General features: G+C 43.2%; 1 protein-coding gene across 2 annotated transcripts; it reads left to right on the forward strand.

Moving 5' to 3' along the window:
- The first annotated feature begins 533 nt into the window (after nt 1-533).
- Nucleotides 534-12,694, forward strand: LOC136517145 (thioredoxin-like 2, chloroplastic). Of its 2 annotated transcripts, none has more exons than XM_066510663.1 (4): nt 534-944; nt 1,589-1,774; nt 11,479-11,643; nt 11,734-12,084. In XM_066510663.1, the coding sequence occupies exons 1-4, from the start codon at nt 759-761 to the stop codon at nt 11,746-11,748; spliced, it is 552 nt and encodes a 183-aa protein (XP_066366760.1). In that variant the 5' UTR covers nt 534-758; the 3' UTR covers nt 11,749-12,084. The 2 variants fall into 2 exon arrangements, with proteins under 2 accessions (XP_066366760.1, XP_066366758.1); XM_066510661.1 differs by lacking the exon at nt 11,734-12,084 and adding an exon at nt 12,092-12,694 and having other exon boundaries at nt 535-944.
- Nucleotides 12,695-21,876: the final 9,182 nt, after the last annotated feature.

Below are 21,876 nucleotides of genomic sequence, written 5' to 3' on the forward strand. Positions count from 1 at the left end.
AATAATTAGAAAAGGAAAAAGGACCGGTGATTTATGTTTGACATTAACAATCGTCAACACTGATATACTTGTTGCCCCCCTAATGGGTGCTTGTTGATGCGGAGCTTGACGCCGATGCAGAGCTCAATGCCACGGCGCGGAGGCTGGACCTTGGCTGTGCGCAGCGCGAGTCCGAACGAGAGGTGCGAGGTGCAGCAACGCGTAGCGTGAGGCGCGGGTGATGCAAGGCGAAAGTAGCGTGCGACGCGAGGCACGAGGCCCAGGTGGGGCGTGCTAGGCACGAGGCGCGGGCACGAGGTACGACGACAGGTGGGTCCGTCCTGTCTTGCTGGACGTATGCTCGGTAGAGAGCATTACGATAGATAGATAGATATAAATAGATAGGTAGCTAGTTGGAGACAGCAGGTCTTGCTTATAGTAGTTCAAAATCTGCAAATTCGGGAGCATCGAATCCACTAAATGCAACCTCTGGCCCACTCACCGGTGACAGTCTCCAGGGCTTTCTCGTGTAGCATAATTTCCGCTACCCAAATCTTTCCATCCACGGCGACGCCCGACGCGATCTGTCAGCCAGCCCCATCTCCACCACACCCTCCCCGTCCCTGACGAAGCAGCAAAGCGGAGAGGCGGCCGGAGCCGACTCCTCACCCGTAGCTTCTCCGCGCTCGCGCGCGCCACCTTCCCGCGCTCGGATGTCCCCTGCGCCGGCGCCTAGAGCGGCGGCCGTCTAGCGGGCGCCCGGAGCGGTGAACCCACCGATGGCCGACGCTCTCCTCCTTCCGCGCCGCTTCCTCGCGCCGTCGTCAGCTGCATCCGGCGCCTCTTCATCCGCCTCTTCGTCCCCTTCGTGTCGTTGGGTGCTCTCGTCGCCCGGCTCCCCGCGGCGGGCGCGCCTGGCGACCGCTCACCCGCAACCCCGGCCTCGCCGGCTCACTCGACACAAGGTAAGTCCTTTGTGGCGTTTCTGAAGTGCTTTGTATTGCCTCTCTAGATTAGAGGGTATACGCTTGTTGTACCGCGGAGGAGCCCTTGCAATTCCATGCCATTTATGGGCGAGTAAAATCCTAGGTGAATTTCGTGGTTTCTTCTGTGCCTTTAAAGTTTCATTGCTCATTGAGCAGTTGTTCGTAAGGTAAGTCCACTAATTTGTTGAATTACACCTCTTCGTTTCCAGTGCCCTCGTTCTAGATTTGGGAGTGCCTGGTGTTTAGTTGTGAATCTACTATTGTTTCTATTGCTGTGCCATGTGAAAAGGAAATGCATACCAGTGACTAACTGTAAGCACTGTACTATGCGAATTACATAGTGCATTGGTGCTTGTTTCATTTGGGTTTATTACTTCATTTTGGTGTTAAGCAGTGTGTTAAGTGCTACCTTTTTCCCTCTCCATGTCTAAGTAGTTCACCAGGATGTGTGGTATATTCAGTTGCACTTTATTTTAGTTGAATTGTGCTATTCTTGCTTGGTTGAACTCGTGCATGTTTTAAAGAAAGGCTTGTGTGCTGTGTTCAGTCATGTGGGACTATGCTACTTAGTTTACACTGCAGGGTGTTTGATTGTTATGGTTTTGTCGTGTTGATTATTCCAGACTTATGCAGCAGAGCCAGAGAGTGGTGAGCAACTGAAATGGTGGGAGAAAAATGCTGGACCAAACATGATTGACATCCACTCCACAGTGGAGTTCTTGGATGCACTTAGAGATGCTGGAGACAGGCTTGTTATTGTTGAGTTCTACGGAACCTGGTGCGGTTCGTGCAGGGCTCTCTTTCCAAGGGTAATGTCATTAATCATGAATATAACTACTGGATGCTTGATTGGTTCTGTCTGAAGCATGTCATATTTCTAATGTGTTAAATACGACTTTACATTGTTACCTGCTGTATTCCTAATGTGTTAATTATGACTTTACATTGTTATCTGCTACATATCATTTAGGATGCACAAATTGAATATTATTTTTGAAACATTGTAGCTCTTTAAAAGCATGTCAAAGCATTAATTTTGGTGTGCTAAGATTAGGAAAGACTTATCGTCAAATTATACACCCTTTAGCAATGCATAAGTTTAGTTTTGATAGGTTCCAGTCCAGATAAGCTCCTCTGTATTATAGTTATTTAAATGGAAAAAAATAAACGAACACAAATGTGATTGCCAGGGTTGTATCATGACTTGAGAGGGTCCGAGTGCATGATACTACGGAATATAGACGGAGAATGCAGATTAGATAGTAATACTATGGAATCTAGAAACGCCTGCAAGGCTGCATCAATGTAATTTGTAACAAGTTTCTGGGGGAACGTTAAGTGCTTGGAATTTCCCATTGCGACAACTTTAAAGATTGTCATTAGGCTAATACTACTTAATACGATCCTCAATTCTGGTTTTTTTACTACAGTGTAGAGTAGTGGAACTGGTTTCCAATAATTTGCAGAATGAGAGCTCAGAACTTTGTTTGGTCGCATACTCGCATGGAGGTATTGGAACCTTTTTAGAAAGGAAAGAGCATAGATATTTGCATTTAGGTCATGTGAAACTCAAGTTTGTTAACATTTTGGCAAAACTGAACAGTTAACAGGCTCTCTCAAGTTTTAGAAGGAATAACAGCTGACAAGCTTCCTGAAAAAATTCAGTGCAACTGAAAGATAGTTAACACCTTTTGTCTTTGCTACAATCGTACTTCCATCACATTTTCATTGGTCATCTAACTTAGGTATACTGTGAATTTATGTTGGAACTGGTTACCTATGCTCTGGCTATCAACTTGTTACCATCGAACTACTCTGCACTTGAGAGTTCTATTCCAGCCTGGACTAAGTAGTTTATGGCTATAACTTATAACTGTGAATTGGTTAAGCTACCTTTGGAGTTTGGAGGACTACTAGCAACTGACAAGGTTTACTAAAACAACAACAAAGCCTTTTATCCTAAATAAGTTATGGGTAGGCTAGAGATGAAGCCCAGTAAAAAGTAAAAACCTCAGGGGATCGCATGAAGAAGATGAGGTAGTAGTAGTAATTGTAACAGAACCGACCAATTTATAAGAGTACAAGTACGAAAGCAATCACCGGAGTGATCAAACCGTCATACTTGAACCTATATAAACCCGGTAGTCAACTGAAACCACGAAGGATTTCAAACCAACTTGCATACAACCAAGATCATAGTAATTCAACATAACAAGCCACATGTTACATCCATTTCACAAGTAATTTGCAAGTACCTCATACATCAGAGTTCACATAATTATTACAAAACGAGTTCACAAATAGCGGAAGCAAAGTAGTTTGAGACCATCACACACACTTAGTTCAAATACAAGCCAGTTCCATAATCATATCCAGCAAAAGCAACAAGATAAGATAACATGGATGATCATGCCCATGATCTAGTCTTCATCCCCCGCAGGGTGGAGACAATACTTGCAGTAGCCGTTATAGAGCACGCCATCTGCAACAAGGGGGAATAAACCCCGAGTACGAGAATCTACTCAGCTAGACTTACCCGTCGTAAACCAAAAATAAATGACACCAAGGAGTATGCAAGGCTTTATCGGTGGATCTTGCTTGACAACCATTTTGCATAAAAACTTTAATGATATAAGAGCATAATTTAAATTATTAGTAAGCAGCAAGTTATCAATATTAACCTGTCAACTAGATTAGCACATGTACTAGAGCAAACAATTGATTAACTCCAAACATTAGTAACCATATCCGGTATAATGTTGTATCATCATCAACATCGATTTAACCATCAAGTTTCATTAAGTGCATCTACGTTGCCGCTGCTCAGTCAAGTTCTCACTATCCGGGAGAGACGGCGATTCGAATCGATTCCTATCCAGCTGGAGGGGTATTCCTAACACAAACCCAGGCATACCGCGCGAAGGCAGCCTTAGGTCACATTTGGTACAACTCAGGAATCGCGGCTCCGAGCAGCGCCGCACCCTCAGGGAGTCCACTCTGCCAGGTGGTCAATCTCACCTAGGACTTACGCCAATAGCTCCCCGCACATCCTTACTACTGTCAGGGTGTGCACTTTCACTTCTCGGTCTTCCGGCCTGAGTTGAGCTACTCGGCTTCGCGGTCGGAACGAGTTATCCGGCCAACTAAGTGATAGGCATGCGTTCAACATAACATGAGGACGTACAGCGAATCGGTCCTTAACCGACACAGACGGGGATAGATCCACACCCAAGACCTCCTTGCCTTGTTGCTTCTCTATCGACATCCTGCCCGGTCACAATTCATTATTAACACATGGTTATCTTCCACGATAGCAAATATAGCCAACCGTGACCGGACATCATCCTAACTTGCAGGTGACAGGAAATCACTTGACTTTTACCGGTCTAAGCATGGCTAAGCTTTGATTCGCTCCTGGACCTAAATAGGATTCAGGGTACGTATACTGGCCAAGGAATAGATATATGTGCAATAAGTGTTTGCATCCAATTCCTATCATTTAATGCATCAACAAATAAGATACTCAAAGTAACCATTTTTAAAACATAGGAGACTTAAAATGCTCCAGGGCTTGCCTTTTAGAAAAGATGAAGGTTGGTGATCAGGACACTCAAGAACTTCTTCGTTGGCTCCTTCTTCTGGGGCCTGCGCCTCCTGCTCCTGAGCTTGCTGCTGCTTCTCCGGAAGTACTTGCTCGAATTACAGAAGCGTGACTCCCTCCGAAACACCTATTGCATGCATATGCATAGTATAAGAATCATGTATGCACAAGAGATGTAAGGTGATGATGAAATATACAACCATGTATAAATGGACGCATGAAAGGCACGATGATACAAAATTAACATCTATTTTACCAAGTAGGAGCATATCTCTTTTAGAAAACAAGAACGGCACACTAACCAAGCTCTAATAACCTAAGATAAAGTCGTTCATCTTCAGTAAGAGGTCTAGCACCTGCAACTAACAAGTTATTTTGATTAGCCTAGCATCTAACACATCACATCGACTCATATCAAGCAAACAAGTTATTCATTGCAATCACAGTTTTCAGGCTGCAAACAGCAGCTACAAGTTTGATCCATAACTGGAGTTCTACAGGTCCAAATACCATGATTTAAGACTTTCTGGAAAGCTTATAAAATTGTCTACAACTTTTATTTAATCACCAAAGTCAAACTCAAACTAGGTCAAACAGACTGATCTTACAAAACTGTCTGTGAATTCCAGAGAGTAGGCAGTTGGGAGTGCTGACTTTCAACTGATATAACTCTCACACTACTAGGCCAAATGTCTTGAAATTTTGACACAAGCTAGATAAACAAGTTCCCTACAAGTTTGTTATTGATCAAATTCACAGCAAACATCAAATTCACCAGTTAATTTGCTTAACTCAAAAATCTATTCAGAAATTCACTATAAATGAATTATAGTGAAAATAATATTTCATTACATACAAGAATAACACCATGAGTACTACCAATGTTACCAAAAGTTAACATACATCAAATGAACACTAGAAAACATAGTGGTCATTCCTAAATAAATTATTTTCATGCCTTTATTAATTTATTTAGATAATTAGGTTAAATAATAAACACATATCTAAAGTGTACAGAAAATTCAACAAAAATTACAGTAGCTTATACATGTCTCCAATAGGCTACTGTATAAATATCACAACATTTGAACAAGTATGACATCCTACATAAAAATAACAAGCCAGCAGGGCTTAAAATAGCATAAATAGAAAACCCTAGTGAAAAGTGTCAAGCAACAGATTTTATATTTTTCTTAGCATCCTTAAGGTAATAGGACAACCTCCAACAAATTTCATGAGCATGGGATTCATGTAATAATTATTAAAATTCACACAAGGATCATCTAATCATAAAAGGGAAATTAATAACTCAAAAACCATTCATGCACTGACCCTCAAATTTTTACCAGAGCTTCTGCTCATCAATAACAGCTCACCATACAAATTTCATAATTTTTGGAGCACTGGAACTTTAGATATGAATTAAACAAGTTTGCCTTTATTTAAAAACACATTTTAAGTTGCAATTTAATTCTTCCAGAAACTTTACTACAAGTGTTCATGTTATATTTTTCCTAAATACTACACTTCACCAAGAGTCTAACAAAATTAGAATCACCCAATTTGAATCTACCAAACTCTAGATATGGATTTTACAAAATAGCCTCAAAACTGGAATAAGTGAGCTAGCTTTCTATAACATAGTGACTGACAGGCGGGGCCCAACGGTTAGCCGGGCCCGCATGACAGCGAGACGAAACAGAGCACGGCGACTTGGGACGGCGCGGAACCGGCGGAGCTCGCCGACGGCGGCATCTCCGGCGACGAGGACGGCACCAGCGTGACTACCTCGACCTCCTGCGTCGATTAAACTCCTAACCCTAAGCTCTAGCGGACTCTAGGCACGTCGGCCATGGCGCACGGCGGCTCGGCCGTGTTCCGGCTCGGCTGGACCGGCATTGGCGGTAGCACCATCACCAGAGCATCAACGCGCGATGGAGAAGGCTAGGCGGGAGCTAGGGAAAGAGAAGAAGGGCAGTGTTGAGCTGGCCACGGTAAGCTCCAACTCCGGCGAGGTACGGTCATGGCGACGGCGTCGGAAATGGCCAAAGGCCCTCACCTAAGGCTCGTTTGGCTCAGCGAGAGTGACGACGAAGTTTGTGGGGTGCTAGCGGAGCTTTGTGCGGGATCTTTCTGGCAGTGGTGCCGCGGCAAGCTTGCACGAGCGTGGCGGAGCAAGGGCAACGGTGGTGGTCCGCTGCGGCTGCTGTGGCGAGCGAAGGAGAAGCAGGAAAAGCAAAGTGGCGCTGGGAGGCTCACGGGCGCGCGTGGAGGCTTCAATTGACACTCTGGCCCGACGTGGCCTCAACAGGCAGGCGGCTAGCGCCGCGCGGCGCCACGCGGCGGTGAAGTTCTGCTGCCGGTTGGGTACTGTAGCGCCGATTCAGAGTTACATTCCGAGCCTGACAGCGTGACTTGGTGGCCTTCCCCCTCCTAATCCGTTGGTCATCAGCGAAAACAGTCAAGATGAAAGTTGTAGCCCTACCTCCCATCTTCAATTTCTATTAAAAGACCAAGGCCTAATTCTCAACCGCTGCAGAGTAAAATCACGCCAAAGTTGAGCACATGAAACTGAAATTTGATTTGTGACTTAGAAATTTTTCAGTCTCCAACTAGACCTCAAAACTGACTTGTGGGCCCTTCTTGAGCATGTTCTGCACATTTTTATGAGATGGTCATAAATAACTTTTGTTTCTTATATAATTTGCTACAACTTTGCTTTAGGTTTCACAGACATGCAAAGCTTCTAAGTAACACTTTTTAAAAGGTCAAATAAATTGGTTCCAGGGTTTCTAATTTGGTCAAACCTCACTTAGTGGCATAATTAGTCAATTTAGTTAACATGAACAGTGTTCCACTATGTACCCTAAGTGTAGTTAAGGTGTTTTAGGTGATAATTAACCACACCACACATTGATCATACCAAAATCAAGCATCACATGTATTGAAACAAAGGAAAACAAGTGAATTGCTACTTATGTTTCAAAGCCATGTTTCATAGGTTTCATGAGTTTGTTGCATAGTACTAACTAACCATGTTTCACTAAAGTATGTGACATGTTTCAAGAGTGAGTTGAACATGTTGCACTTGAGTGTTGCGCACTATCCATTTCATAAAACAAACACACATGGGATATAAACATATGTTGCAATGTTTCAAAAGCATGTTTCAAACCATCAAAGCTCATGCATGTATGAATGATGCTCCTGTTTGTGAAATGCAAGTGTAATTATGCAAGCCTAATACCTAGGGTGTTACAGCCCTCTCCCCTTATAAAAATCTCGCCCCGAGATTTAAAAAGCGTACCATTTTGAATAAAAGGTAGGGTATACATCCTTCAAATAATCTTTCCGTTCCCACGTTGCATCGCTCTCACTACCCTGATTACTCCACATAACCTTGTAAAACTTGACCACATGGTTCCGGGTTACTCTCTCTCTTGTATCAATAACCTGCACTGGCCTTTCTTCATAGGATAGAACTGATTTCAACTTGATATTTCTGAGTGAAACTCTTTATTCGGGAACACGTAGACATTTCTTCAATTGAGAGACATGAAAAACATTGAAGATAGCTCTCATCTCATAAGGTAACTCTATCTTGTAAGCTACATTCCCACTCTTCTCTATGATCGGATATGGGCCTACATACCTAGGTACAAACTTCCTCTTTACTCCGAATCGCTGCACCCCTTTCATCGGTGATACTTTCAGATAAACGTGATCACCTACTTCAAACTCAATGGGTTTCCTTCTTTTATCCGCGTAGCTTTTCTGCCTAGCTTGAGCGGCTTCCATATGTTTCCGGATAGTACGGACTTGCTGTTTGGCCTCTTCGACGAAATCAATGCCGTAGTATCTCCTTTCTCCAGATTCAACCCAGTTCAAAGGAGTTCTACACTTACGGCCATACAACGCTTCGAACGGAGCCATCTTGATGCTTTCTTGATAACTATTATTATAGGAAAATTCAGCCAAGGGTAACCACTTATCCCATGAACCTTTGGAAGATATGACACAAGCTCTTAACATGTCTTCCAATATTTGATTCACCCGCTCCGTCTGTCCGGAGGTTTGTGGATGATAAACAGAACTTCTGACTAAGTTGGTGCCTAACATCTTGTGCAAATGTTCCAAAAAACGAGCAGTGAACTGAAGTCCTCTGTCAGATACAATGGTCCTAGGAACACTATGGAGACGTACTATCTGATTAAAATATAACTCAGCATTGTCACTTGGTCGATAGTCAATTCTAACTGGTATGAAATGAGCAGACTTCGTTAAACGATCCACTATTACCCATATGGAATTAAAATTCTTTTGGGTAGGGGAAAGTCCAACAATAAAATTCATACTAATCTCTTCCTATTTTCATCCTGGTATAGACAATGGTTGAAGAAGTCCCGCAGGCTTCAAGTGAATTGCTTTGACTCTACAGCAATTGTCATACCTTGCAACATAAGCTGCAATTTCTTTCTTCATCTTGGTCCACCAAAAGCGAGATTTCAAATCTTGATACATTTTGCTACTTCCCGGGTGGATAGATAACTTGGATGAGTGACCTTCTTCTAAGATTTGGTTTCTAAGCTCTTTGTCCTTTGGTACTACAAGTCTGCTCTTAAACTATAGAACACCCTTCTCATCAGCACGAAAGTGTTTTGTTTCTTGTTCCTTTATCTTCCTTTTTATGTGGAAAACACCCACATCGGTTTTCTGAAGCTCGATGATTTTACTTTCCAGAGAGCAACTAAGAGTAATACTGTGCAACACTGCAGGATGTAACAGATGTGCCAAATGATAATCTGATTCCAAGAGAGAATTGCAATGAGATTTTCTACTCAAAGCATCGGCAACAACATTTGCTTTACCTGGATGATAATGGACTTCTAAGTTATAATCTTTAATCAACTCTAGCCATCTTCTCTGTCTCATATTCAATTCTAGTTGAGTGAAGATATACTTGAGACTTTTATGATCGGTATAGATATGACACACGTTATCGAGCAGGTAATGCCTCCAAATCTTCAAAGCATGAACAACAGCAGTTAACTCAAGATCATAAGTTGGATAATTGACTTCATGCTTCCTTAGCTGACGTGAGGCATAAGCAATAACCCGGCCTTCCTGCATAAGGACACATCCTAAACCGGTACCTGATGCATCACAAAACACATCAAAAGGTTTCTCGATATCAGGTTGTGCCAAAACAGGAGCTGAGGTCAACAAGGTTCGCAAAGTGCAAAAAACAGTCTCACACTCTGGAGTCCAAACAAATTTTACATCTTTTTGAAGCAACCTGGTCATGGGCTTGGCTACCTTAGAGAAATCCGAGATGAATCGACGATAATATCCTGCCAAACCAAGAAAACTTCTAACTTCATGCACTGAAGTTGGTGCTTTCCAATCTATGACTTCTTGCACCTTAGACGGATCAACCGAAATTCCTTCCTCAGACAACACATGACCCAAGAAAGGTACCTTCTTGAGCCAAAAGTCACATTTACTGAACTTAGCATAAAGCTTATGTTCTCATAGCCTGGATAAAACAACTCTCAGATGCTCGGCGTGTTCTTCAGCATTTGTGGAAAAGATCAAGATGTCATCAATGAAGACAACTACAAACTTGTCCAGTTCTTCCATGAATACGGATAAGCCTGGGCAAAATACCCGATACCCATTACCCGTACCTGAATTACCCGAACCCGGACCCGAATTACCCGAACCCGAGGTACCCGATCCTAAATTCGGATAGCGATTTTGATTACCCGAAATTAGTTTTGGTAATTCGGGTAATATCCCCCGGTACCCAAACTACCCGAACTACCCAAAGATTTGTTTTGTCTTTGTATTCATCATGTGTTGTTAGCTGAACCATTTAACTTATCACTTTATTAGAATATATTCTCTCTATTTGAATGAGTGACGGTAATATATTATTCTCTACAAATTGCTATTGAAATTCTATACAAATTGCTGCTGAAATTATGTATAGATCGCTACTGAAATTTAGTGTAGTTTGTTGTTTTCTGTAAATTTGGGTATATCGGGTAATACCCGAACCCGAATTATCGGGTACCCGAATTTGCGGGTAATGTTTTTTCGGGGGTAATATCGGATAGCAATTTTTATTACCCGAATTTTGAATTACCCGAATTACCCGACCCGAAAAAATCGGGTAACCCGAACGCCCAGGCTTAAATACGGAGTTCATCAGATATACGAAGTATGCAGGAGCATTGGTCAGACCGAAAGACATAACAAGATACTCATACAACCCATATCTGGTTGAGAAAGCGGTCTTAGGCACATCCTCCGGTCTAATTTTTATCTGATGATAACCAGATCTCAAATCAATTTTGGAGAATACCTTTGCCTTAGACAACTGATCAAACAAAATATCAATGCGGAGCAATGACTATTTGTTCTTGATTGTCACAGCATTGAGTGGACGGCATGATCTGATCCCACGCTATACTGTGTGTTTACCACCCACAAGCGTCTGCAAACGCTTACGTCGCTGGTAGCTTTATCTCACGTGAACCAAACAATCGAACGTATTTGCTTACTTTTTTTGAGTTCGCAGCGTTATTCATTCCCACTTACGTTTGCGTTGACACTGCACTAACCAAACAGCACCTACGGGATAGCCAGTTAGCCACTTAAAGTGTTTGCTCATGCTAAATATTTGTGCACTTTGAGTAAATCCATATTGGAGATGTTTTAGTTGCTTGTATAGTAAACCCATAATAGAGATGTTTTAATCTCTTGAATGTTTGCCTTTACCTACTTGTTATTCTGACACTGTAGATCTATTTACACTGCCATCTGATTGTCCTGGAGTAGCGTTTGTAGTTTATATTTATATATTTCCTGAAATCTGTCGTAAAGCTGATGCTGTTTCAATGATACCAGCTCTGCCGGACAGCTTTGGAGAATCCTGATATATTGTTTCTAAAAGTGAACTTTGATGAAAACAAACCTATGTGCAAACGACTGAATGTCAAAGTCCTTCCTTTCTTCCATTTTTACCGCGGAGCTGATGGGCTACTGGTGGCTTTCTCCTGTTCCTTAGCTAAGGTATGGGTGTGAGTGCCTCACCTGTTGCTGCATGATATTGAATGAGATAAGTGATCCCTTTATACATTTGATCCCTTTTGTGAATCACAGTTGAAGGAGACTTGAAAGGATGGAATATACCCAAAGACTTAGCCTTAGATAGGAGTGCTTGGAAAACAGTTATTTACGTGCCTGAACCTTGATTGCTTCTGCTGGGTTTCAACTCTAGCCTACCCCAACTTGTTGGGACTTAAAGGCTTTGTTGTTGTTGTTGTTGTTGTGTTTAGTTCAAGTTTTCTTTCATGCCATCCCTCCCCTATGTTTTCTATTTCCGAGATTGTGCTAAAATATGAACTGCACTTTTCCATTTCAAATTTCTGAACAAGCTGCAATGGTTGAGCTGGAAATCAGTCTGATTGTATTACTTCTGAACATTTTTGTACCTAGTAATCCCATTTTGCATTTGTAGATTCAGAAGCTGAAGGATGCCGTTGCAATGCACAACACTGCTCGTTGCAGCATTGGACCACCTGTTGGAGTTGGCGATGTTGAGTTGCTGGATAGCGGGAGCCCTCAAGAGAAACCAGCAGAAGCTAGCCCACGGTAGATTCATGAGAATGAGCTCCTCCCCATCATCACTTCTACATCCTGCTCATTGTTTTCTTCACTATAGATCTTAATGCAATCAGTTCAGGAGAATCTAAGTACCCTTGATTCATGAATCAGATGTATGGATTATTGTAACACATTTTTGAAGCCTTGTCCGGCTGCATATCAATCCAAGGGGGTTGGAGGGATTGAGAGGGTTTAAATCCCTAGCCTCCCAATCCCCTTTAACCCCCTTGGAGTGGGGAACAACCGAACAAAGCCCGAAAGGGAAAAAGTGTATGATAGCGTGATAAGTGTACCTTTTGCTGGACAGAAGAACCATAGAATTGTACATCATTTTAGGTGAAGACGCCATGAACATTTAAGCGCCCTTGTGGGCCGTTTTATGTAGTCAGTCCACTATTTTTTCGCACGTCTCCACCGTTCTTTTAACAGATTGTACTTTGTTGTATTCAATAAAAGTTCACATCAGATAAGGATCTTGACCAAAAACAAATAGCATTGTTACTCCCTTGGTCCTAGAAAAAAAATCTAAATTGTTCTAAGTCAACATGTTAAGTTTGATTAAATTTATATAGAAAATATTTATATTTAGCAAACTAAACAAGTATCATCAGATTAATTATGCAATACATTTTAATAGTACAAACTTAAAATAGTTTGACTTAGACTAAACCTGAATTACATTCTTTATAGGATGGAGGTAGTATGCGTGAACTGAAGGTAACTTGTTTGGCTTCAACGGTTTTCTTCGTTAAAAATTATGTCTCGTAGCTCTTCACTCCATCCTTGAAAAATTAATGTCTTGGAATCCAAAAATTTTTGAAGTTTATTTTGATGTTTTAGCTCTTGGACACTAGGTTGTACCCATATCAGCCTGAGATTGTGATCTGTATATCTGCATGCCTTCCTTTTAATTAGCCGCTTAGTCTTAATAAGCGTGAACCACACTAAATAAATAGAAGTACATGAGTAATTTCTATTGAGCACTATTTATAAAAAAAGACATCAAGCATTATTCTATAATGGAGCGAGTATAATAACATATATCTTTTTACCTCTCGTTTGAAAGATGCATAAAAAGTCTTTCATCTCACCCTTTTAGTATCTAGAACAGAGGGAGTATATAATCTATATATCTTCTTACTCATTGTTTGAGCGGTACATGTAAAGTCTTTTATCTCATCTTTCTTTCTTGATTGGAGCTTTTCCTATCTAATTCTGTTAGATTACTAGAGCATCTCGAGAGACTGTATCTCTCGTAATTTATAGAAATAGAGATTTTGATAAAAAAAATTTTCTCTCCAACAGCCTCTTTAATTGGATATCCAAAATATAGACTATTCTGGATTTCTCGCCGGCCAAAGATAGAGAGCGAGAATGTCTTGCGCACAAAATATAGAAAAATTATTGGAGGGTACAAAGGTATAGAAAACGATTTTACTCACGTGACTCTCCAATGATGATTTAGAGAATAAATTTTAGAAAGACTATTAGGTATTTAACTAGGAAAAGCCCTCATATTTTATAAAAAGAAAAAAATATTTTGTATTTTTGTTACTGCTGTTGGGAGATCAAAATTAATTATTTGGTTCGGAGTGTGCTCTCGAAGAGACCCCTCAAACAGCAAATAAAACGCGTTTAACGAACGGAAAGGTACAGTTTATAGAACATTTATTTTAAAGAAAACAAGAGGAGCTCTTTATATCATATAACGATCTGCTATATATCATATAATGAGATGAAGCACGGTAGATTTTACAAGAGTATTTCTATAGAAAAAAAACCAAAAGCAAAGCAGCAAAGAGATTATCTAATCTATCCACGGGAATCCACACGCAGGATTACAGAGCCTTTATGGCCCGGCATGTTTGTCAGAGCAACTCTAGCAGAGCTCCTACTTGAACTACTATAACTAAATATGGGTGTCTAGAAAAAAAAACGCAGCTCCGGCAGGCCCCTACTAGAACCCACAATTTGGTGTGGGCACCCAAATCCATCCTCCAGACCCCATTCCTGTGGGAGAATAGGGGCTCACCCCACAGCCCCCATCCGTCATTTCCTCTGCATCGTTTCTCGCTCGCGATCTCCCCAGTGACCTCGATGGCGGCATGAGTCTCCGGTCGCTCACGACCTCCATCGGCGGCACCCTCACGCCCTCTCCCGGTGCCGCCCGCAAGTCTCCGGCAGCGCTTGAGACCTCCCCGGCAGCGCCAGCGTGTCTCCCCCGACGGCGTGAGTCTCTGGACGGCAGCGCCCTCGCGACCTACCCATTGGCGACAGCGACGGCGCAAGTGTCCTACAGCGGCGCCGCGACGTCCCGATGTGCGTGTAACATCCTCGGTGTTACACCGTAAATCATTTACTAAAACATGTCATGAGCATCATGTTTATGTGTTAATGCATGTAATAGAGTGTGTAGATCAATTTCTGTAACTCAAAACGATCAACGAAAATGCAAAATTAAAGTTAATTCCATAGTCATGTTATATCACTTAGGGTTTAACACCAATTTTTATTAAGCAAAAATGCTATAGAACATGTATGTGATACTTGAATAAAGTTTGAAATACAAACTTTGTAGATGACAATGAAATACCCGTGGTCGAAAAATTATATTCCTAGCTAAGATTTCCAATAGCTTAGAAATGCAATTTGAAATAGAGTTCAACTCAGAACTTAGAAAATTTCTTGAACTTAAGAAAGGGTAGACATTGCTTTATTCATCAATTTTTGTAGAAAAATTTAGTCAAGAAGCAGAGTAGTGTCATGGCCTATTTTAGTAGCCTAATGTACCCTCTAAAGTATGGTGAAGATGGTTTGGGTGTTTGGCCAGCCGATTAGTTGTTTTAAAAGCATGCATGGCACGTCCTCCGTCGGTTTCCTCGCGTAGGCGCAGTCACCACGCCCCTGTGCCACGACATCGACGCGCCGGCCGCCCGTGCGTGCGCCTGGCCACGCTCGGCTGCCCGCTGTGGCCTATAGCCCAGGCGCACGGCTACCCCACCTCACTGCCGTGCTACTACCCCGCCGCTAGCTCCTAGCTATGCGCCATCACGACGTCGTTGCCCTGCCCCATCCCACGCTGCGTTGTCATCGCGTCCGCCACTGCTGCCTCGCATCGCGACGCTACCGTCGTGTCGCTCTAGTACGCATGCTGCATCGCGCTGCCCCTCCCTAGCACGGTTGGGTGCCGCCCGCACGTGGCCATGCGCGCCGCCATCGCTTTGCCATTTATGCAACTGTGGCAGCGCAGGCCACGTCGGTCGGGCGTGCACGCCCGTCGGCTAGCGCCGGCACATGGGCCTCCCTGTCCCATCGCTCGCGTCCCACCAAGGCGTGGACGAGCCGAACCCACTGCCACGCCTGTCTCTCCCTCCCTCTGCTTTCTGCCGTCGTCGTGTCGCGTCATGGTGAAGTCAGAGAGCGAGCACCTCTCATCAATTTCTCGTGCTCGCGTCTCCGCCTTCACGCCCCCTCTCTAGCCGACCCCACCTCGCCTTGACTCGCGTCACGCCGAGCTCCAATTTTGGAATCTTGCCGCCGCCCGCGTCGTGGACAGTCTCCACCACTTTACCCCATGCCAATTCCTTTGCACCGTTAGCTCGCCTTGGCTTCCTCTTCGTCGTGTGCACGCTAGTTGCAGCTTTTGTGCTGTCTCCTCATCGCTGACACGACCGTGCCTTTATGGTCCGCCGTTCACCTCGCCACGCGCACGCGGCCAGCCTTGCTCAGGTCGTCTCCGGCCGAGCCGGCTTCTGGGTAAGGTCACTGGTGAGTGGTCATTGCTCACCCACTGCCCTACCCCTTGTTTGTTGCTGCGGCTCACCTGAACGCCATTGCCATTGCCACAGGGTGTTCGCCATCGTGGAGAGGTCCTTCTACGGTGTCTCGGTTTGCGCAACCGCCGCCCATCATCTCACATCGAACCCTAGGTGAGCGTTGGCCTTGTAGCTAGGTTAACAGGGGTCCCGTGTGGTCGGCGTAAGCGCCTGTGCCACTGCTCGCCACACCAGAGCGCGCGGGGATGGCCGAGGGCCTCACCGTTGTAAAGAGGAAAAAGGCCCGAGGGTTCTTTTGCATAAGTACTATCTATAGGAATAGTAACATGGACTACGGGTTGTTTTGCTCAAAGTCTAGGGCGTTTTTGTATATGTGCCAGCGCGCGTAGGCCTCCTCGCCGTGGGCCACCTCCGCGCGTGGGCCGAAATCGGTTTAGATTTTTGTGGAAAATAGAAATAGCTTTTTATTTGTAATTCTGAGCTAAAATTTGGTAAATCATATAAAATCATGTAGATATCCAAAAATTGTGAAACCAATTTTGTTAGGTTCATAAAAATGTGATCTATCTGTTGATGTAGTTAGTTTACATTTATCTATGAGAATGTTAGGTCCACTAATTTATTTAGGAAAGCTTAGCATTATTTTGATTAAACTTGTAGGATTTTTTTGGCAAATTGGTAATAGCGTTGACCATGAAATTTTTATAGTAGGTTCATTGTATTATTATGTACTCACTATAATTTTGGTAGCCTTAGAATAGGTTGATAAATAGGGTAGCTAAGTACTCCTTATTTTAGTATATATGAAATCGTAGATAAAGTAAGAAATGCATTTTTGGTTGCTAATATAATACTTGAATGTTTCGTACCTGTTTAGTGGAAAGAATGGGTAGCTTAGCATCTTAGTCATTAGAGTTAGCTTAGTAGCTTGGTAGATGTATTGTTATTTTAAGAGCTATTGTTGCTAAAATGCTGAGTGTTGCATCATCATTGCATGCATGTAGAGAATGTGTTGGTGGAGTTTGTGACCGCTGGAGAGCCAGAATACGAGGAGGTGATCGAGGAGTATGAGAAGGAGGTTCTCGTATAGGAGGGAGCCCCGGAGCCACTAGCGACTGACTTTGCTGACACCATGCCTGCCCAAGGCAAGCCCCGGTGTATAACCCTTATTTTAAATAATCACATGATATATATATATATTTATTTATTTATATGTGATGTGCATTTATGTTATAGGATTTATATTGAAACTACATGCATAGATAAACCTACCTATGAGTCCTACTAGCATAGGTCGAGTAGCTGCTATGCTTAGGTTTTTCGGTAGCGTGAGTAACCTGCCGTTACTCACAATAGGTGATTACTATTATTACTCTCATGATAAAATGGCAAAAGGAAATGGAGACCGGGCAGGGATATGGTATGGGTATTGGTGGGTGTAAGAGGATGTGTCCCACGACCAATGAGGCATAGCTTTGTTACACTGTTTTCCCTGTCCGTGTCGGTTAAAGACCGGTCGTTGCATTGGATTCTAGTCAGGTCACATACTTATTATCCTGAGCACATACTTATTTATGGGAGAAGGGAAGGCTCGTTGCTCTCTTGTTGTGGGTTCCGGCTCTTTTTAGACCAACTAATTGGTGGCGGGGATGCTGGAGGTCTAAGCACCACACTGAGTCCTAGACTCAAGTGTGGGGGCTTGGAGTCCAAGTTTGGACGAGGACCTGGACCCCTTGATAGGATAGTGGTGGGTTGGTCCTGCTTGTGCCTGGGGTACAAGCAGGGCATGTGTTTTGAGGTACCTAGCTGGGCACATTGATTCACGAATTGCTAGGTAATCCGGTATGACTTTTCTACAATCTCGCACCGTAGTAAGAACTGGAAGATGAAAGGTGGTGAAATGGATCTGATTGCTCAACTCTTGCTTAAAATTAGAACATGTGCTTACATAGAATGGTTAGCTAATGAACTAATCATGACTGCTAATAAAACACATACATAAGGATTCACTACTAGTATTGCTTTTTACAAAAATGAAACCCAACAAACCATAAAGCTTATCATATCCTTTGGAGTCGGAAAATTATTCCCACTAGTCGGGTAAGTCTTGCGAATACCTTGTGTACTCAGGGTTTATTTATCCCTGTTGCAGGTGCAGCTTGAAGAGTAGCTGTTATGTGGAGGATTCTTCTAGTGGGCACAGACGGATCCTTGTATTCTACCATTAGATGTTTATTGTAATTTCGCTGTTTAAATTCCATATTCTGAACTTGGTACTGTAATAATGTATTTCTAAAAACTCTGGTTGTATGAAATAGACTAAGTTTTATAAACTCATTCTCATTATTGGATCCTGGAGGAAAAACATGGATTATTCGAGTTCTCCCTTAGGGTGTGCTCGATGGAATCCATCCAATGTAGCTTGCTTTCAGGGTGCTTAGTGTTTGGTGGAAGACAAGCACCTCTGAAGGTGTGTTATTTCAGGTGGTTCTGCCACAGGTGGTACTAGAGCCAATATTGACGTACGAGTTTCATAACTCTTTTCAAAACCTAAAAATTGACCAACAAATGTTTTGCGAAAAGTAGGATGCGATATAATTATGTAAATATGTATAAGCCCTAGCAATATGGTTTATCTAGGATAGCGGTACTGGTTTTATCTAATCAAGTTTCTACAGGTACACTAACTTACGCTGCATAAGAATCGTTAGCGTACGTGAAGTGATTGTGCGATGTGTCGAATTTTTTGCAAATGCCGCTATATTCCGGCTTGAGTGAACAGGTAGGCCGATGCATGCATCATGAAAGAAGAATCTTGCTTCAACTAAACTCTCCTACACGTATAATTTGGATTAGCGAATTGATAGGATAATAAAAAAGAATGCTTTAATAAAAGTCTTATCATTTCTCTAATCTCTTGTTCCTAATCAGGAGGGTTGTCCCTAATGGTTTGTTCCTATCTGTTTACAGATGAACCTGATGTCTAGTTGCGGGAGTACCAACGCTGGGGCGGACTCGGGTGATAATGGTCGCAGTGAGGGCATTGGCAACAACAATGGGGAGAGCCACGAGGCCCCACTTCTGGCTCCTCCTCCACCACCACTACCACCTCTGATGACCCATGCGGAGATGATGGTGGAGATGCTGGCTGCTCAGTGCGAGTCAGCCTGTGCCTTGGAGATGCTTGCCTAGGCCATTGGTGGCTTTGCCCGTGGAGGCCACAGAGGCAATGGCAAGAATGGGGGTGGTGCCCGTGGTCCCGAGGGACCCTGCTCTTACTAGGATTTCTTGATGACACACCCACCCACGTTCACACCGACCATAGAGCCTCTAGATGCGGAGCATTGGCTTCGTATTCTAGAGTAGAAGTTTCTGCTACTCACTATAACTAGGGAGCAGAAGGTGCGCTTTGCAGCGATGCAGCTATTGGGTTCTGCCAGTGCATGGTGGGACACGTTCAATGCCATGCAGCTGGTGGATCACCGTGTGACTTGGCAGGAGTTTACCGCCGCTTTTAGAGAGTACTACATTCCTACTAGTGTTCTAAACAGGAAGTTGACAGAGTTCCTGGACCTAAGGCATGGGAGCATGTCTATGATGGACTATGTAAACAAGTTCAACCATCTGTCACAGTATGCTGGGACTCACGTCGATACTGATGAGAAGAAGAGGGACCGTTTCTATCGTGGTCTCTCTTGTAGTCTGCAGAAGGAGTTGTACACAGGGAACTACTAGAGTTTTGGTGCTATGATGAATGCTGCTATTGCCATAGAGGGACTTTAGCGTGACTCCTAGGCTAAGTGGAAGCACAAGCGGGTGATTACTGGGTCTTCCAGTCACTCCTAGGCTCAGAAGGTGCAGGTTGTTAGGCGGGTGCCCTATCAGTCTTCGGGTGGGCAGTCATTCCATCAGCCTTAGCAGACCTACCAAGTACCTCCCACTCAGTACCGTACTCCTACTCAGCAGGTGCAACAACAACAGCCCCTAGGACAGCAGGTTCCACCGTGTTAGGGGTAGGGGAACAAGCCTGGTGCTTGTTTCCAATGTGGCAAGGAAGGCCACTATGCTCAGGAGTGCCCGCAGAACTAGATTGCATAGTCTGCTCAGCTCTCAGCCAACTCTCATCTAATCAAGCGAACGATCATCAAGAAGAAGGTGCCCATAAGCCGCTCTGGGCAAGTCAACTTCACTGAGGCTGAGGAAATCTTGCAGAATGAACCGATGATGGCTGGTATGTTTACCATTGATTTCCATCTAGCATATGTGTTGTTTGATTCTGGTGCATCACATTTGTTCATAAGCATGGGCTTTGCACAAAGGCATAATATATCTCTTATGGCTATACCTATTGCCTATAGAATCAGTACTCTAGGTGCATAGTTGTGCGTTAATACTCGAACGGACATAGTTGGATTAGTGCTAGCCACTCACACTTACCACCTCAAATTTATGGTGCTGCCTGAGCAAGGCATTGATGCAATTCTGGGCATAAACTGGTTACGAGTTTATAGGGTAGTCTTGGACCTTAAGTAGATAGTTATTGAGTTATGACTTCCTTCTTCTGAGGATAGGATGTCTCTTCTTATGCCCTCAGATCCAGCCTTACCAGTTGCTGCTCATGTTGAAGCTTCTCCTGATCTTGCCTCCATTCCTATGTTCTATGAGTTTCCAGATGTCTTCCCAGAGGATCTACCGGGGTTGCCATCGGATAGAAATGTAGAGTTTTCCATTGAGTTAGAACCTAGCACTGCTCCTATTTCATGGTGTCCCTACCGCATGGCTCCTAAAGAACTAGCTGAAATGAAGAAGAAATTAGAGGAATTATTGGAGAAGGGATTTATCCGTCCTAGTTCTTCCCTATGGGGTTGTCCAGCTATTTTTGTGAAGAAGAAGGATGGTACTCTATGGATGTGTGTGGATTATTGCCCTCTCAATGCGGTAACCATTAAGAACAAGTATCCTTTACCTCCTATTGATACTTTGTTCTATTAGTTGGTGGGTGCCAAAGTATTTTCAAAGATTGATCTTTGTTCTGGGTATCATCAAATTAAGATCCAGCCACAAGATATACCAAAGATAGCTTTCTCTACTAGGTATGGGCTATATGAATACCTAGTCATGTCTTTTGGTCTCACCAATGCTCCTGCATTCTTCATGTATCTCATGAATTTAGTCTTTATACTGGAGTTGGATAAGTTTGTAGTGGTGTTCATTGATGATACTTTGATATACTCCAAGAACAATGAAGAGCATGCACAACATCTTCGGATAGTACTGGCTCGATTAAGGGAACACAAGTTGTATGCCAAATTCAGCAAGTGTGAGTTTTGGTTAGATCGAGTGTAGTTTTTGGGACATGTTCTGACACCTAAAGATATCTCTATAGACCCAAGCAAGGTGCGGGATGTGTTAAATTAGAAATCTCCCAAGTCAGTGTATCAGATTCGTCAGTTCCTTGGTCTTCCTGGTTATTATCGACGCTTCATTCCTGACTTCTCCAAAATAGCTCAGCCGATGACCAAGCTACTCCAGAAAGATGTCAAGTTTGTATGGAGTCCAGCTTATGAAGAAGCTTTCCAAGCCCTAAAGAAATTTCTTACCTCTGCTCCTATTCTTGCCCAACCAGATATTGATAGGCCTTTTGATGTGTATTGTGATGCCTCAAGAATTGGACTGGGATGTGTGCTTATGCAGGATGGACGTGTGATAGCTTATGCTTCGCATCAGCTAAAAAAGCACGAGGTGAATTATCCCACCCATGATTTAGAGCTGGCTGCTGTGGTGTAAGCTCTAAAAATTTGGAGGCACTATTTATTGGGAAATAAAGTACACATTTTTATGGATCACAAGAGCCTCAAATATA

Source organism: Miscanthus floridulus, chromosome 17 (genome assembly GCF_019320115.1).
Source record: "Miscanthus floridulus cultivar M001 chromosome 17, ASM1932011v1, whole genome shotgun sequence".
Classification (NCBI taxonomy): domain Eukaryota; kingdom Viridiplantae; phylum Streptophyta; class Magnoliopsida; order Poales; family Poaceae; genus Miscanthus; species Miscanthus floridulus.

Excerpts from the sequence above, each read along its gene's own strand:
- LOC136517145 (XM_066510661.1), top strand. The coding sequence starts at position 759 with ATGGCCGACGCTCTCCTCCTTCCGCGCCGCTTCCTCGCGCCGTCGTCA. Across the intron at positions 945-1,588 it reads GCCGGCTCACTCGACACAAG|ACTTATGCAGCAGAGCCAGA; the intron begins GTAAGTCCTTTG and ends TGATTATTCCAG. Across the intron at positions 1,775-11,478 it reads GCAGGGCTCTCTTTCCAAGG|CTCTGCCGGACAGCTTTGGA; the intron begins GTAATGTCATTA and ends CAATGATACCAG.